Genomic DNA, 18,556 nt, shown 5'->3' with positions numbered 1-18,556 from the left:
ACAAAAGCAAATCAGTCTTTATATTGTGTGTTTGTCTTATATTAATTTAAGAGATCCTAAATAATCAATCTAATCAATTCATTGTTGTCTCATATCATCAGCATTTGGCCAGGCAACCAAGCTAAAGCAATGTGTAATCATTATTATAATTAGTATTAGTTTGTTTTCTCTTTGACTGTGCTGAGATCATTCCTCGTGAAACTCAGCGCCACCTTAACAGACTACATGAGGAAAAGTACTGGGCCATCTGCACATTACATCTACAGGAGCTGCTCAGGCTTGGAAACCCAATCCACGAAGCTCCCTGCCCACAGTTGTTGTGCTGATGTTAATGCTTAAGGACGTTTGGAGCTCTTCAGTTATTCAGTCAGCATAATATTGTCGACTTTTGCGCACTTGTTGCCTCGGCGCTCGGTGAGCCTGCTTTGTAACTTTTAACTTCGTGCTTGAATTGTTGCGGCTTATAAACACTTCCACTTTGTCAGCAATGTCACCTACAGTATCTACAGGAAGAAACATCAAAAACTGACTTGTTGTAACAGTAACATCCTGTTGCAGTTCTAATTTGACTAAGCTCTTTGGAACAACCCGTTTCACACATGTTTGTGGAAGCAGGCTGCAAGGCTATGTGCTTGACTTTGTAGGCCTGTATCAATGGGACTAAAAACACCCGAATATAAAGGTTAAGAGGTGTGGCCGACACTTTTTGTCCATGTAGTGTATCGTTGGTGTGTCAGCCAGTTCACTTTGAAGATCTCCTTTGTCAGCAATAACAGCAAAACAAGAGAGTTTCGTGTTGAATCGCTTGGATCGACTTGAAGAGAGAAACTCCCTTCGCCAAGTAGTGTCTTGGCAAAATTGCATAAAAGTTCAGGCGTATGGATACAAGTATAAATACTTGCAACAGCATCAGACACTTGCATTTGCTCTACATGGATTAAAGGCAGAAGTAGAAATTGATCTTGAGACTTGGAATTAGAAGCTGACCAATCACAGCTTGTTTGTTCCTGACAAGCCACAACTTCAGTCAACATTCGAAACCTTAACAGTTTTCACCACTGGCCTCAAAAATACAGCAACACTCTGGCCTGTGTAGAGGTGCCACAAACACAGCTGACTCACTCCTGAGTTAACTCGAATGGTGATGACAGCGGTTTCAAGACGTATTGACATGCCCTGCTCCAGCGTGTGTTTATGTTACTGTCAGAAAGCTGTGTGGCTGTTAACAAAATCCAGTGTTTAGTGAAATAAGACTGGCCCGTCTGATGTCGGCAGCTACAAGTCGCCGCATCATTGTTGATGCAGTTTGTAAGGATGTGGGTTTGTTCAGTATTTCAGAGAGGTCGGGGCCCGGGTACACAGGTGTTTCAGCAGAGTTTAGGCTTTCACAGTAGAGTTGTCTTTGGACTGGCTTGTGTGAACTGTGTATGTTGTTTCTTTATGGAAACTGAAGAAGGAAGGGCAGAATTACAGTATTTATTTTCATGATCTTCTGCCTTGAAGCAATTCAGTTTCTTTGAGCACATGTTTGGCCTTAAAACAAGCTCTGCTTTTCGAGGAAGTTAGAGTTTATGGATTTATGTGCAGTGTACTTGTGCTTTGACCTTCCTGCACTATGGGGGGACTGCCTTGTGTCAGGGTCAGGCACCTCCCATTTTGATATTTCCCCAATGGAGCGGACCTGTCATAGATAACCATCTAAACTCCAGCACAGACCTTCTTATTAGTATTTGAAATGCTTACAAATGCACGAGTGACACAAGTGGTAGAGAACAGCGAGATGGACAGAGAGGCATTACGCCAGGGTTAATCCAGGGAGTGGGCAGCGGGCCCAGCCCTCTGTAGAATAACATTATCTAACCCAAAACAACGGGGGGGCGGGGAGCTGGCCCACGCAACCAGGCCCAGCTGTGCAGCCAGGGACCTGAGCCAGACACAAGCTTGTTGAAGTCAGGAAGTAGTGCTGAAGCCTTTGACTGTAAAATTCTAGATTGGACCATAAATACAAAGGAAGAAATACAGATAAATACTGCTGCATATGTGCAAGCCGTAAGACAGACGTAATGAATACAAAGCATCTAGCTGGAGCTAATTTGCAGCATCCATTAAGCATTTAAATCTAGGTTCAAAAAGTCAAGTGAATTACCTGATAAAACTGATTCAAACTGAAAACAACAGAAAAAACAGACTGAACGCATGTCTATGCACGTATGTCTGCTTTCCTCTTCCCTCTGACTTTGTTTCAGTTATGGAGGAAATGAACAAAAATGCATGGTATTTGGTATGTGGAGACTATTTGAACAGTGCCAAAAGGCCTTGATAAGAAGCTGTCTCGGGTTTGAATGGATTAAGATGTGTCAACATTGCGTTTCAGTTTTACATTTGTGGAACCAAAAGTACATCTGAAAGAATTGGTTCTCTAAACAAGTCAAAATAATAATATGTTAGTAATGGATTAGTCATTTAAGGATCTTTTTTCAAGCAAAAGAGCTCATCCCATTCGATGTTTTCCCTTGCCTTTACATGGATAAACAGAACACCTGAAGTCATTTTTAAAGGCATTTCTTCTAATGGCTGCTTGAGGCTGGCTCCACCACGGAGTCAACTGTAAAATTCTCATTTTTAAAGATAAAATAAACATGTTTATTGCCTGTTATAGGTCTTTTGTCTATAAGTAGTATTTTTCTTTTTAGCATGTCAGCCATTTCAGTTATACAGTATCTTAAAGCGTGGCTGCTTTAGGATTCAGACTGATTTGATATCTCACTCAATTATAGTTTAATCCAACCACCTATCTAGGATTATATCTAGGATTATAGAAACCATATTCTATAAGTTAATAGGTGATGATATGGCTTCTAATCCCATCTTTTATATACAGTCTGTGGTTTATATACTCTATATGTACTGGGCCACACTTATTAAATGTTTTCAGTCCATTTGGTGCATAAAATGAAAGCAGTCTGCATTTACAAACCTTTGTGAACCAGTGGGTAATGTTGCATCAAGTATGTTAGTGAGTGTTTTTCCCTCTTAGATATTTCACAATCAGCTGCTAGTGGTATTATTGCAATCTGGAAGTATTAAGAAACCAAAGCAACTCAGCTATGAAGTGCCAGGCCAAAGTTAAAGAGCGAGGTCACCAAGTGCAAAGGCCTAGTGTGTAAAAACTGCCAATGCTCTGCTGACTCAGTAACTCCTCTGACATTACCGGCAGCACAAAACTGAACGCCAGGAGCTTCTTGGCATGGGTGTCCATAGTAGAGCAGATCATGGGTAGGTGGTAGAGTGTAGGTGGCTCAGTACCTTTGACATTATAGTGTATGTACCTATGCTGGCACCTTACAGGTTGCACATGCTTTCTTTGCCACAGTTTGCTTTAGTCATATGGCTTTTTACTGTGACGTAAAAGGGTGACGCAAGCTGGTTCATAAGTGTCATTTGTGAAAGATTTTCCCGCCAAAAATCACTGCGGTTATTCAGCTGTCCATCTGTGTTTCAGATGAGCTGAAATCATTTTGAGGCGGACTGATGTATTTCATTAATCCACATAATAGTTTCTGCTTTAAGACAGTTGGGAGCATTAAATCTATCCAAAGCTTTCCATATTTAATCCCGTTCATCCAGCTGCAGCGCATGGAAACTTCCACAATCCAATTTCTGCTGCAGAGCTGGAGCCTGCTGAGGTTGGCTAATAGCAGAGGGGGAACCTGCTTAGTACACACACTGAGAGGGGGGAGGGAGGGGAGAGTATTTGTTGACATCTGTAGCTACGGCATGGGTCAGTCACGTCCTTAAATGTGCCTGTAACATCACGCCCTAATGCATCAGTGCAGCTTTCATCGCTTGTTTTGGAGTGCTGAAGAGCCACAATGTCAGCATGCCAAGGTTTTGGTAACTGTTTAGTCACCGGGTAATTCAATGACATCATATCAGCATGAAGAGTGAAAAGCTGCTCTTAACAGTTTTACGCTATACCTGGGTGATGAGTCATTTTACAGCCTCTGCTGCCTTCTGCTGGATCAGAAACAACCCTGCAGCTGCTCTCAGTCAAACTCTGAAGTGCATTTAATGTTGACATCAGAGTAATAAACTGACTTTTGTATACCTAAAGCTTGCATATGAAATCTGTGACATTATAGCTTCCTGAATTAACATGGTTGAGATAATGGTATTGTCATTGTGAGGATTAAATAAACCAGAACATACAAGGGACAACATTTATCAGCAGATGCTGTTCCTTTTAGTAAATATTATAAACCTCCAGTATAATGAATGTTAATTTCCTGCAGTAACACATTCAGCCACAGGAGGGAGGCAGTGGTATAAACATTGAACATGCTGGCTTGCAGGGAAAGAGGACGACTAAGGTGACACACTTGCATTACAACGGGCTCTTCTGGAAACATTTCTGTGGTTCCTCCCAGCAGGAATTCGACATTAAATGCATGCAGTCTGGATGTAGTCATGATTTTAGGAAAAAAGGGACACAGTGTTACAAGTTGGATCCCAGACCAACATGTGTAAACTCAGTGAATGTTTCCTCATCTTTGAAGTTTTTCTTTAGCAACATCTGCTCCGGTCCAGCTGTTCAGAGCTCTAAAACACACCGACTGTCAGAGTAACCTCTGGCTAGTAAATGCATGTGTGAACTCAAAGCAGGGCACGGTCGTCAGCATTCCCTGAGGGAAGAACAGTGGGGATGCTCTGATGTTGCACTTCCTCAAAACCCGTGGGCTCTCAAAGGCAGCCGATGTTAACTGAGATTGTGGCTTAATGGGCTCAGTTAAAGACAGTTATTATCTTCATTACACACAAGGATAACTGCTGGCTATACCTTTAGATAGATGCTGTCTGAATATGTTTGAAATATGATAGTATTGATCCTTAATCAGCTACGTTTTCTCCACTAGCCTGCCTCACTGTACGTCACATGGCATGCTGTGGTAGCTTTCCCTCTGCCATATGAAAGTGACCTCCTTTGTGGCTTGTTCGCGTGCAGCCATGTCAGCATCCTGTGACCTCCCCTCGCTGTCCTTAGCCAGTGAAAGGATGTGAACTGATGCACAGTGTTTGGATGTTATGATGATGACATTTTGAGATGTGAAATAATATATTTTTCTGTGTAGCTCTGCTAAAGAAGTTGGTGTGTTAAGTTTGAAAATGCAACACTGATCAGAACTGAAAATAAGGCGTCATTCAGTGTTAGCTAATGTAATAAAATTAACCTGTTTGGCTATTTTCTGAGCAGATATCAAACATTTTAGCTATTTAATCCTAGCTTGTAATATGTTTTTCATTGTTTTAATTTAATTCAATGCATTTCCTTTTGTTTTTTGAATTACTGATAAGAAAAACAACAAAAGATCTGACCTTGGACTTTAAGGACAATCGAAACCCTCTGTGACAGTGCATATGACAATGAAAGGTTTTTCTCATTCACCAAACAGCTGACTAACTGTTAGCTGCAGCATGTCAGCGTTTAGTAAGATAGTGGAAAAAACCCCAAAAATACAACATCTGGTGACAGCAGGCAACTTGATTATATATTAACAGCACTTATTTTGTTGCATTTCGACTTTTAAAGTAAAGAAAGAGCAAAATAAATCTCTGCTGCTTTAAACTGACTGAAAACCCAGGTGTTTCCTTTGGACAAGAGGAAAAATGAAAATGGCTGAACATTTTTTCCAAATATTTAGTTCTGATGGAAGTGATTTTTATCACTACTGAACCTTCCAACTTTATTCATTGGATTCTTTTTCTATTTTTGTAAGCTGTTTTTCCTGAGTAAAGTTATCTTAACTAAATAGGTATTCTCACAAATAACAGGAGAATGCACAGACTATCCTTTGCCCTAACTATACTCAATATGAACATATTGGGGTATACATCTTAAACTTTTGAATTTTCAGTCCCATAGCAGCGAGCACCCAGTCATGTAGTCTGCCTTTACAAACATTCATGAAAGAATGGGTTTCTCCAAAGAGCTCATTGAATTTGAGCGTGGTGCTGTAACAGGATGCCACCATTGCAACAAGTCAGTTCTTGAAATGTATTCTGCGCTAGCTTTTCATTCATCAACTGTAAGTGGTATTATTGCAAAGGGGAAGTGTTTAGGAACCACAGCAACTCAGCCATGAAGTGGCAGACCGCATAAAGTTGCAGAGCGGGAATCGCAGAGTGTTAAAAGTGTGTAAAAGCTGCTAAATGAATTGAACTGTAGCGCTCCAAACCTCCTCTGGCATTGACATCAGCACAAAAACGGTTCGCCAGAACCTTTGTAGTATCAGTTTCCCAAGCTTAGCAGCTCCCAGTACAGGTGGCCCAGTATATTTATCCATAAAGTGTATGTGTAGCAGTCATACTCATGTACACAATCACCTTCAAAAAATAACTGTTTGAGACAGGAAAAAAAACTCTGCAAGTCATCATCTATCAACAGTCTAAAATTTATAGACTCTCCTTTTTCTATACTTTCCTTGGACTTCGTGTTTTTGCTACAAACTGTGTGCATTTACATCATTTCAGGGCTTCAAAGGGGAAATATGCAATAATCAGCATCATCAGCAGAATATTGAAGCTGTTAAATTCTCCCAATGCAATTTGGCCTAGTTATGACTCCACTGCTGCTGCTTTTCCTAATTGTGTGACCAATCGCCATTCTGCATGTGTGCTCACTCTCTCTCACACTCTCTGGTTGCCAGGGAGACAGAGGAATCGTCTGGAGCCAATGGACACGATTTTCGTCAAGCAAGTGAAGGAGGGAGGTCCCGCCCACGGAGCTGGACTCTGTACAGGTACACACAAACACACACACACACACAGTCACATTAACACACACACACAGTGTAATAACCGGCAGATCTGATTAACTCTGCCTGTCTCATATCTGACCTCAAAGTGCTTTTCTATGCCAAGATTTCTTCACGTCTGTACTGTAGGTAACTCACTTCCTTGTAAACTGCCAGGCAAAACAGATATGAGGTTACAAAATAACAGATGGCTCCTTCGTGGGGGGTTGAGCAAAGTGTAATATGCACGCTGTTATTCTGACCTCTCCTTAAATTTGTCTTTGTACATCTCCCACTTTTTTTCTTGTCTTATCAAAACAGGAATCAGTTCTAATTTTAATCAGCGAACACAAAAATATCCCCTTTTTGGTGAAAGCATGGATCAGCTCCTGCTCTTTACAGTTTCCCTGGAATTTAGGTGATGGCTTACTGGCAGAATTACTGCCAGGTTAGCACGTTGTTTTACAGGAAATGTAAAGCAGTCCAGACAAGCCGTCTAAAGCTGCCTGCCTTTATCTGTTCGCTCTCCTCCTGGGACAAGCAAGTGGTATTTTCCCACAATTATTTAGTTTCACTCCTAAACTCACCTCCCCTCTCTTCCTGTATGATGGCCATCTTCAGAAAACTTGGAGATAGGTCCTAACATGGGGTTTTTACATACATAAACATGCGCTGGTATTACGATTCTCCTTTGATCTGAACACAAATGTGTGTTTGTGCTGGAAGGAGTCACTCCATCGTGGTTTCTTTGGTCAATAATCACGTTGACTGTGATTTCAGATCATTTTTCAGAGCACAAACACGTGCTGCTCTTTCATCTATTCTTTTTCTTTTCTGCCCAGGGGATCGGATAGTGAAGGTGAATGGAGAGAGCATCATTGGGAAGACATACTCTCAAGTCATAGCCTTGATCCAGAACAGGTAAGATTGCACGTTTCAGTTAATGATTCATTTTGAGGGAAAACAAAAAGCCTGAATGACTCACAAGATCTAATCCTTTCATAAACGTTTGTGGCTTATTGATGGGAAAGGAGTTAGAGATCTGGGGAAACATGTTCCTTTTTAGCAGAGAGTTTCCTTCTCAGAGAAAGCCCACATGCTTTCACATCCACGTGTTACATTTAGCTGTGAAAAGATGTACAGAGACGTGACAAAAGAATACTAGCATAAATCAAAGTCTGACTCTTTTATCCTCTTTGGTGCACTTTGATTGGGGCACTGTGTTGTGGACCAAAAAACAGTCTTTTTCATGATCTCCATTTATGATGAAAACGTGATCTGACCCCAGTCTGGCCCACCTAGTCTAAGTGAAATGTTTCCTGTCGTCATGCACCGAGGTGCGTGTGCACAAAAGGATCCAGAAGCAGACTCAAGTGTTAGCAGGAAAGGACACTTTACTGTAAATAACAAAAGGCGGCCCGGGAAAACCAGAGGAGCAAATAAGGAACTAAAAAACACGGGGAAACAAATGACACGGGGAAGCCGGAATCGGGACCGTGGGAGGCTGCAACAGAAAGGGGAGAAGATTACTAGTGAACCGGGAAGCTGGGGAGCACAACAAGACAAGGTTAGAGTAGCGGGCTTACAATCGGAGAGGGACCGTGGGGCTCGGGAGGGAAGTGGGAAGGTCCGTGAGAAGGGAATTCGTGGAGTTAGTGACAAGGCCAGATGAAGCACCGGGTGATCCAATCGAGCAGGAGGACAGGCAGGTGGCAGACACTGGACGCCGGATCGAAATCTTAAACACAAGAAGGCAGGTTTAACGCAGTTCCAATAAAACATTAGCACAACGCTTTCGCGGGAGTCTAGTTACCACAGAGAGGTGATTAACAGACTGGCGTGGAGCATCCGTCAGCGCAGGGTTAAGTAGTCCTCCAGGTAATCGCCCCGAGTATGCTCAGTATGATAACCTTGGCAACTGGCCATAAATTTAAAGAGCTCGCTTAGACAAGCAACAAGGTACGCTTCCATATTGATTGATTTTTGTTTCTCCCGTCTCCGACACATGTGGCCAATAAGCGGACTCAACATTCTCACGTAGTTTTTATTGTTAGTGTTATTAAAAGAAACCACAAAATGGGAAAAATCTAGAGTTTTACAAATTTATCAGCTGATTCAGACCAAAGTAAACAAACTACAGTTGGGAAAATGCCAGTTTCTGTTACTCTGTGGCATCACCGTTATGATTTTGGAGAGTGCTGCCTCATGCAGAATTTGAGGCCCTGCATTTGTGTTTGCTTGCATGACTTTTTGGTTGCACTTAGAGAGAGAAAGACTGTAATATGCAGATGCTTTGGAGAAACACTTGCATGCATTCCTCCCAAGAATGGTGAATGTTTGAAATGGAACAGGAAAGAGAATGATAGCAGGCTTCACCAGGGAGAGGAAGAAATGTGGAAAAAAACAATCTAAATAGCAGCACATGTTGTTTTTAACATTCGGTTTCACGTCATTCTTAATAGACCAATCCCAGTGCCCAGCTTAACAGCCTCACACACTTTGAGACACTTTCCAGCTAAGCCCATGAGTGCTTCCTGGCAGATGCTTTGACGTTTACGCACACTTTCTGTTAGTCAAAGGGACTTTCAGTGTGGTGCTTTGAAAAAACAAAAAAGGACAATGTTGTACAAACAAGCTCGGGAGGTGAACCAGAAAAAAGAAGAACGGGAATGTGAAACATAAGGCCCATGGCCCAGAAATGACTCCAATCCAGACATTTTATTTGAATTAACATAAACTTAAGATCAAAGTGGGGTGTATTTGGCTCATAAAGTGAAATGAGTTTAACATCCCTGCTTCAGAAATAACAACACAAATAAGAGTAGCCCTCATATTTTTGACTCTTCCTTCTGGTGACAGTGCACAGCTACAGCAGACCTGAGTCATCCACGCATCAGCACATGCAGACATGGCGAGACCTTAATCTGATGAGTCCAACATCTCCCAGAGATGTTCAGTTGGGTTGAGATCTCATTTAACATTTGCTTTGAAACTTTAGTCATTCAGCCCTTTACTGTATGTCCTGCTGGTGTGGCCTGGCCCAGGTTGTCATCCTAGAAGATACCAATCACATTACAATCCAAAGTTTGCCATTGAAATGCCCCCAATGGCATAACAGAGACACCCAAACCTGTCACTGCAGTGGTTAAGAGTCAATTTTTTTTTCCTTTAATATGTCACCTGGCCATTTCTTACGAGAAATGTTCACACGTCCTTAATTTGAGGTCTATGTTATAACTGTTTCTCTCTCTGTCTTTCTCTCTCTCTTATGTTTATCATCCGTCAGTGATGCCTTGCTGGAACTCTGTGTGATGCCAAAGGATGAGGACATTTTGCAGCTGGTAAGCATTTGTTTATCTGTAAATACCACAAGTGCACAAACATCTAAAGAGATAATCCCCAGTTGTAAAACTGGAGAGCAGCTTTTAAGACTCTAGGATTAGGTTATGAATGGCTATAATTAATTTTCACTTATGTTGACATTAAAATGTCTGTCTCTTCATTCCATCCATCGTGCAGTACGTGTGCAGGCATACTAAAACTTAACCTGTTAATCTTTTGAAATTACATTAAATAATCACCTTTGTTCTGCTGAAGAAAAATGCTCTGGATGTGTCAAACAAACCAGACTCAATGAGATACTTTACAGTATTTTACTTTGTTCGCTCTCACTGTTTTGCTTGTGATTGTGTCAAACAGTCGGGTATATACAGTAACGTATAGTCAGCTAACCTGTGTAGCAATATACAAAAGCATTACCTTGGTTGCACCTGGTTTCCCGGCTCAATGAACAAATATGACTCAGTAAGGAATTTTTTTTATCCAACAATAGTCACATTCATCATCCCTTTCAAAATGCTGGCTACAGACAAGATCATTCTTGAAGTTTGCTTTTAGATTCATTTTCTGTGGCTCTCCACTGTGCAGCTGGAGTCAGAGAAAACTTTAGTTGTCAGATTTTTCTTGTAGCAGCTCCACAGATGCTTGCCATGTAGCCAAACAGTTGCTTTAAATTGTCAGTTTGGTGTCCAGACTCCGAAGCAGACAACTTGTGTTACTGGCTGCAAATTATGCTGTTTTGCCTAACCCTCTGAGGTCTGTGACTCTAAAGTGGGATCTAAGCTTCTGAGTTAAATCTATGCCGGAGGTACGCTGTGACCACAAACCCTTCTGAAACCCGACGCCGTGACTCTTAGAAAGTAACTGCGTCGCATCAGAGCAGCCTGTAAAGACTGTGATTGGCTTGTTCTGTACCATCATCGTTTTATCTTAATTTTTCACCTTGACTGGAATACAATGGATCCATTCAAATAGAGAAACTCCAGAACCAACTAGTGTGTTGGTGGCACAATGCTGGCAACAGCACTGGCCACTTGCATAGGTTACTTCGTGGCCTCTACATGGATTCAGCATAGATGCAAATCATGCATAACCCAGGCAAACAGAATACACAAGTTTTGTTTTCATTAAAATATTCTGCTAGTCTTTGCAATCAATAAACAACTAAAATAATCATTCTGACTGGCACACGTCAAAAACTATTCACATTTTTATCTAAAAGAGTCTGTTTTACCTTTCTCCAAATGAAAGGGTTAGGCTTGTGTTAGGGTTACCAAGTATGATGACCTCAGCCACAGTACAGTATTAATGACAATTACACCATAATTTATTATTTTATTTACATTTTTAAATAAAACAAATATTTACATCAATTTGAGCATCAGGAGAAAACATCTTATGATGAGAAAAATGTGTCGTTAACATCTGATTATGGCTAGCTAGTCAAGACTCAACAGTTGCAGGGATTTACAGGCTGCAGTTTATAGTCACATGATTAATCCACTGTGGAGGAACTCTAGTAATCATTCCAGTGTTGAGTCAATGTTTAACCACCCACTCTATGCAATGTTTCTTAAGGGTTGTTCTTATACTTAAAGCTTGTATTGATTGTCCCATGTGGATGGGCTAGTTTTCAAAAACCCAGGAGTAAAACCAGCAAATAGGAACGCCGCCTAGCCGGGTTTCGTGCCGCAGCTCCGCGAGTTTATACCGATCAGCCTGAGGAGCTCAGTGACGCAAACAACCAGCATACGGCATCAGTCAGGGTCCAGAGCACCTCAGACGATAACAGCGCAAAGCCGTGTCAAACCAGTCGCCACACGTTTCTCACCTCTGCTTGGGAAAATCACCGTTGAAGCAGAGAGCTGAGTCAGATCCCACTGTGTTGCTAAATTCCTCACATAGCTTGTTAGTTTGGCCTCAGCTCACCAAAAAGCCACAGAAAGTTGCTTTTGGCCTTTTGGAATGAATCAGAGCTCACAAGGGATTCAAAGGAAGCAATTAGCTGTTTCTCCTCATGGAGGAAAACAACAATCAGAGTTAATTTCACCATTTTAATGTACAGTTCGCAACAATCTGACCTATTTAAAATCTAGAATGAGCACCCACATAAAAGTGAAATGTGAATAAACAAGCTCATAGTTCTCATTCCATATTTAATATTTGATCTTGTGCATTAGATTCTATCCCATAAAAAGGAAATATATGAAATTTCTGGTATTCATGTGGAGCTCATATTGACAAGATTGAGAAGACTCGATCTAATATTGTTTCCATAAGATAAAAGGAGCTTGAAGCGGCAACACAAGTACCAGTAAATATGTTTTGGGAGATACTGAGTCCTAACCGGAGGGAGTGCAGCTGCAGTCAGCTGACTCCCCTCAGTGCTCTGTTTACAAGGCGGAAGCTGGTGCAGATCAGGCAAGTAAGGGTGCTCACCCAAAAGAGCAAAAAAAAAAAAAAAAAAAATCTGACAGTGCAGCATCTGACAGATCAGAGGGAAGACGAGGAAAGAGGCAAGTGTGGAGCGAGTGTAACACACAAGGGCGACGAAATGCTCCAGGAGCCGGCGAGGAAGGGCAAGGGAGGGGCGTTACCACAGTGAGCAGGTGAGAGTGACAGAGCAAAGGGAAGAAATGCAGAGTATGTAGAAGGAGAAAAAGCCAGCAGAATATATTTGCCAGTGTGTTCTGACAGCGACTGTGCTGTGTGGTGGAGGCGGAGGAAGGTGAGGGGACGAAATAATGGGGACAAACAACGAGACTCAGGAAGGTATTCAGGTCTAAGACGAACACCAAATGGGCAGCTGCGCTCTTTTCAATTCTTATTTTTCCACTTTGACTGACCGTGATGCCTCTGTTCAGCCTTCCTACAGCGAGATGTAATTTTAGCTTTTGCCGAAGTCTATCGTTGGTACCTCTTTATCTCTTTATTCTTACCTGTTTACTCTCTTTATTTCCTTTTTTCTCTCTCTGCTTCCATTTATCTAACCTGTGGACTGCAGTTTTCCAGGGATATCACTGCTCTGGTAAGAAGGGAAATCATACTAATCTTCTCATCTTCCACTTTCCTTCACCTCTTATGAAAGATCTCCCCTTGTCTTGAGATTGTGTTTGCAGTGGTAGGACAGGTAGAGCAGGGTGTTTTTCTCTTACCCTGATAAGTAGGTTAAGGGAAAGAAGGGAAAGATGTGTTTAAAGGATAAACAAATGCCCTGAAATCGTCTGTCAACAGACCTTCTAAATTTCCCTCTGTGCTTTCCACGGTGAGGAAATTGACTTCTCTTGGATTGAACGTAGTTTCAGAGGGAGGCACCCGGCAGCTGAGGTAGTGCTGTTACTGTTAATGCAGCTGTAATCTGACACCTCAGGTAGAGTGCAATCGATTAAAGTCCAACGCCACAACTCTCTCCCTTTCATTTTCTCAAGAACGTCTGTGCTGAAAGGATGTGGAAATACAGTCTGTTCAGTATGCAGCCAGGAGTTTTTTCCTGACGCCATCTGTGGCAAAACAAAGTGTTTTTCTTTAACTTTTTATCACGGAAAGTACCTCGGTGGCTTCAGTGACTGTAGAATTGTGAAGCCATGCTGACAGAAGTAACGTTAGCTGCCAACGGCAGACAGAGGAGACCCCCGTTCACCCTCTCCTCATGCCTCAGGGCACACTCTTCGGTACCAAAGGTGGGTAAGCCCCTGCCAGATTAATCCTCACTCAGACTCTGAGGGTTTATTCTGGATTTTCCAGCTTTCTTTCTCTACTTATTGCCCTCTCTGGCAGCCTCCTTTTCCCACTTGTGTTTCTGTTTTTACAGAGGAGTTTAGGCTGCAACATTTGTTTGCCGTCTCCTAGAAAAAGAATTGAGAAACTTTGAGCAGAGCTGTGTTTGATTTGAAGAAATGGCGTGCTATTCATTTAGTGGTATAGACGGGATCAATCCAGTTGTCCCATCTGTCACGTCCAGTTTGCTGTGGGTATGCAGCAGTGTTTGACTTTCTGATAATCTTGTCAGCTCATACAAAGACTCCTGTCAATAAATGACACTTGTGGATTACGAGCCCTTCTCCAGTTTTGTAACTTGAGCTACAATGTTTTTGTACTGCAGATGTAGTATTTCTATAGGAACATGCTATTGTGGCTGAAATGGCAGTGGAGGTGTAATATGAGATGTGGTTGTAAATGCATCTTTAGCAATACTGCTTGAGAAATGAGATGACAGGGCAAAAATAGATATCCCACTCTTTGTATTCTTGGATATTTTTGGAAATGCGTCTGCACCAGTTATATTTGTGTCAAGTGTTGTTGTGTCAACTCTACAGCACTTCCCACTCCATGCTTGTCCTTTAAGAGAGTTTAAAATATCTGTTCTCTGGTTAGGTTGATCTCTTTGGATGTGATGGGATTGGTTTAGCTCTTAAACCTCTCTGCAACCAAAGTGATATAATTTCTTATAATCTCTTGCAGGCGTATTCCCAGGATGCATACCTCAAAGGAAATGAGGCATACAGCGGAAATGCCCAGAATATCCCTGAGCCCCCTCCCATATGTTACCCACGGATAGAAGTCAAGGCTGCAGGCATGGCTCAGTCATCAGAGCCTGTCACTGTCACTGAGACTCCCAGAGGGCCAGTTCAAGGACCAGGGAGGCGAGGGGGCGCCACAGAGAAGAGCTATCGGGTGGAAATCCCTGTTCCTCCTTCTCCTCCCCAGCAGACGTCAAAGTCTCAGACAGTGGTGTGTGTCTGTAATGACAATGTGAGGACAGTGCCCCCTGATCAGATCGAGAGGGGGTCTCGGGTGGCTCGGGCTGGACCCAGCCACAGGACTGAGGAAAACCGGTATGGTCCTACAACAGATTCTGGCTCGACCCGACCAAGACCCCTTATTCCCTCAGTCCCTGGGAGCGCTCAGTTACAGTACCCCTCCTCACGTACCACAGAAATGCCAGTCTACCCCCCTTCCTCAACTTCTAGACCTGGAATCTATTCTGACACCTTATCTCCACCTGGACGGGCCTCGCAGGACACGTTCTCCACTGCCATCTCACCCAGCGCCAACCACTACTCACCCTCTCCCACAGCTCCCTCCACCTCCCCTCACCAGAACATTGACTGGAAAAACTACACCACCTATAAGGACTATATTGATGCCAAAAGACTGCACAGTTATGGCTGCCGCACCATCCAGGAACGCTTGGACACCTTGCGTGCAGCTTCCAGTTCTAGTTCTGTCTACACCCAGCAACGAACAACATCTCCTCCCGTTGCCAGTCAGAGAGGGGCACTGGAATCCCAGGTTAGACGCAGGAGTGCATCCAGTGACCGTGGGGTGGATACAGGTAGTCAAGGTGCTGCAGTGACAGCTCCTTTACGCAGCGCCTCCCAGGAGAGGCTAGGAGGCGGGGCAGAGAGGACGATAACAACTAGGAACTGGCCTCGTAGCGCTTCACAGGATGCTCTGCCTTTCTCAACCCCAACAGGAGTCACCAAACCTCGTGCTCGGTCTTGTGATTACCTGGGTCAGCATCCCGGAGAGCTAGGTGGGCGTCTCTCTGGAGTCAGGTTGGGAGTGGAGGACAGGCTTCAGCTGGGTCAGGGAGAGGAAGCCAGGGCTAGCAGGCAGGGATCTGAGTTGAGGGCTTTACCTCATCTAAACAGGAGTCTCACTGGACAAGAGGAAGAAGGACAGGGATTTTCCAACTCGCCTCTAGCAGCTCCTGTGTTTACTAAAGGTACAACAGATTCTGCACTACCATCGAGGACAGATGGCATCATAATGAGGCCGTCACGTCTGCCTGTCAAAAATGCCATTTCAGACGCCTCACCTGCCTTACCTTCCACTAAACCCATGGACCCTCTAAAAGACCAAAGAGCTAACATCATGGGCAACCATATGGGCTACTCCTCCCCTCTGCACCTGCAGCTCAGGTCCAGGGCTGACAGTCTGAAAATAGAGAGCAGGTCAGAGGCGGGGCTAGCAGCCAGATCCTCCTCTTGCTCTGGTCCTTCGTCTAAACTGCCCACGCAGAGACAACTACAAAGTGCTGGCAGTGCTTCTACCAGTAATGGAGCTGTCACCCAAAAGCCAAAGGTCAAAGAAACCTCTAGTTCCACTAATTCTCTTGTATGGACTAACGGCAGTCTTGCAGAGGGTGTTGAAGGACCTGATGCTACCGTTGTGGTCCTCAGAAGGGACAAAAACTCTGGAACTGCTCATGTTCGCCCTCCGTCCTATGTAATAGCTGTTAACGACAACCAGAGAGGAGTGACTCATAAGTCACCACACTTAGTGAAGGCAGGCTCTGCAGATGCAGCGATGTGCTGGACGTCTAGTGACAGCTACAGGGAGATGCATCTGAGAAGGCTGGGAGACACACGGCAAAAGTCTGGATCCAACAACTTGGATGACTCTCTGGATTCAATCCCCTTCATAGGTAAGACCTCCTTATCTTTATATGTTCTTTCTATAGCAACAAATCTGACACAAGAACAGTCTGTTTTGTTAAAGTACTGCTGGAATTCATTTTAAGCTTCAACTATCAGAAAGCTGCCATCAAATCATCAGGCACAATCTTGCTTTCATGTCTACTTATTAGGTAAAACTGTATTTCCTCATCCAGAACTTGGAAGCAGAAAATTCAGACTGCAGTTAATTTGAGGGTGGTTGTTGGCACCTGTTGGCACTACGCATAGAGTTTAGCATAGTATTAGTATAGACAGATCAAATGATCTTAGTGTGAGTTCACATCAGCTAATGATTTGGCTGATTTTACATAGAGTGAGCTATATAAGCTGCTTTACCGCTGCTGTGCATCTGCAAGCCACTTTGCTGCCCACCTCTTCAATTTATGCTGTGTCTAACTTAAATAATGTCTGTGGTCATTGATGCCTGCTCCTTTTTATACGAGGACCTTGCTGCTACTCTCCCGTCTTAGGTTTTCAACATATGAATGCATCAAGGAAAGATGGAAAGGTGAAAGACTAGAGCCATGCCACCAAATATAAATAACTGGGGATGCGAAGAACTGTCTTCTTTTGACTTAAGTGACTAAAATTAATTGTCATAAATGATCAAGTTCATTTTTAAATAAAAAGAGGTTTTACATAAAATAAATACTGACATGCTTCAGTGTTGAAATAATATATGTGTAAATACTGAGTCTAGATAAAAGGCTTTGTATCGAAAAGTTGAATGCTACTGTTAGCCATGCATCACAATGGGCATTAATCTTGCAGGACAGGCAGAACTTCACAGTAAAAATACAATCAGTAGTTTAACACACTCTTATAGATCAGTAGATGAAGACATATGACATATTTAATTCTCTGTAGGTGAAATGATCATGCAGTGATGGGCTGTTGAGTTCACACTCTGGTTTGCTCATAGCTATATTTCAGGGGTTCCTTGGGTTTTTATAAAATCTTTTTAAAAATCTATAATACCCAGTGATACCTTCTCATGCATGTGTTGGTTATGTTTGTAATTTATTAAATGTTAAAAAAAGAGTAATTAATTCATAATTAATTCACATGTAATTTCCATATTTAGCCGTTAGAAACCCAAGTTTAAAGTGATATCAAATGAAAAGTGAGAAACATATTTTCCTTCCACATGACACTCCCATCTCAAAATCCACAGTTTAAGGTGGTGAGAGTGATATTCTCCACTGTTGGTTGCCTGAGGACAAAAATGTAGACACGCCTTCAGTATCTTCCTGTTTAAAGGAAATAAAAATCACCATAACCAAAAACCATGGAAGCCAAATAATTATAATAAAAAATTAGTCTGAACTTCCTGTTTCAGTAGCATTTCATCAGAAAAATGCATTAAAAATCAACTTTAAGCTTGTCCGTTGTTGCCCCACTTTTGCTGCTACAATGAAATACATTGTGTCTAAATGTCATCATGGATATACTATTGCATAATCAGGTGGGGGAATTCCCTGCAAGGTTTGCTCAGTGTGAATAAGAATGAATCCAGTTAACCTGTGTTTTGGTGGTAAACTGCCTTTTAAAGGACACTGTTCAGTGTAGAAATTAAAATTTTTAAAAAGTTTTGCTGCTGTTAAGCAATGTTTGTGTTCAGCATTTTGAACTTGGGACAACGTGACACGGTACTGCCAGTAAGCATGACATATTCAGACAATCCTTCGGCATCCGAAAGGGCAGCACAGAAAAAGTACACAGGGTGCACACTATGCACACGTACGCACTCACCGAGCTGCTTTCCAAGTCAATAAACGCACACACACTCCCTGAAACATCTCATATTTCCACCAGTGTTGCACAGAGAAAGAAACCTAAGCGTATCGTCCTAATGGACTATGACATAGCGGAGAAATGAGAGCATTCCTGCAGCAATCTGCTTCAATTACATTTCATTGTAAGCTTCCAAACAATAAGTGGAACAACTGCTGTACATTATCTGCC

The 18,556-nt window shown here is 42.5% G+C and overlaps 1 protein-coding gene across 7 annotated transcripts in view; it reads left to right on the top strand.

Annotated features, from left to right (window-relative positions):
• Positions 1-18,556, top strand: part of LOC102297413 (rho GTPase-activating protein 21) — a 99,638-nt gene that overhangs the window by 61,925 nt on the left and 19,157 nt on the right. For 4 of the 7 annotated variants that reach the window (XM_005932139.3, XM_014336745.2, XM_014336744.2 and 1 more), the window contains 5 exons: positions 6,705-6,797; positions 7,634-7,712; positions 10,078-10,132; positions 13,135-13,158; positions 14,592-16,560. In XM_005932139.3, coding sequence (XP_005932201.1) covers positions 6,705-6,797; positions 7,634-7,712; positions 10,078-10,132; positions 13,135-13,158; positions 14,592-16,560 — 2,220 coding nt within the window. The other 3 variants (XM_005932138.3, XM_042224912.1, XM_042224911.1) reach the window with 3 other exon arrangements.

Source organism: Haplochromis burtoni, unplaced genomic scaffold (genome assembly GCF_018398535.1).
Source record: "Haplochromis burtoni strain Fernald_Lab_line unplaced genomic scaffold, NCSU_Asbu1 Contig_155, whole genome shotgun sequence".
Classification (NCBI taxonomy): domain Eukaryota; kingdom Metazoa; phylum Chordata; class Actinopteri; order Cichliformes; family Cichlidae; genus Haplochromis; species Haplochromis burtoni.
Note: the sequence above shows the minus strand (reverse complement) of the source record. Positions and strands in the feature narration are given on the sequence as shown.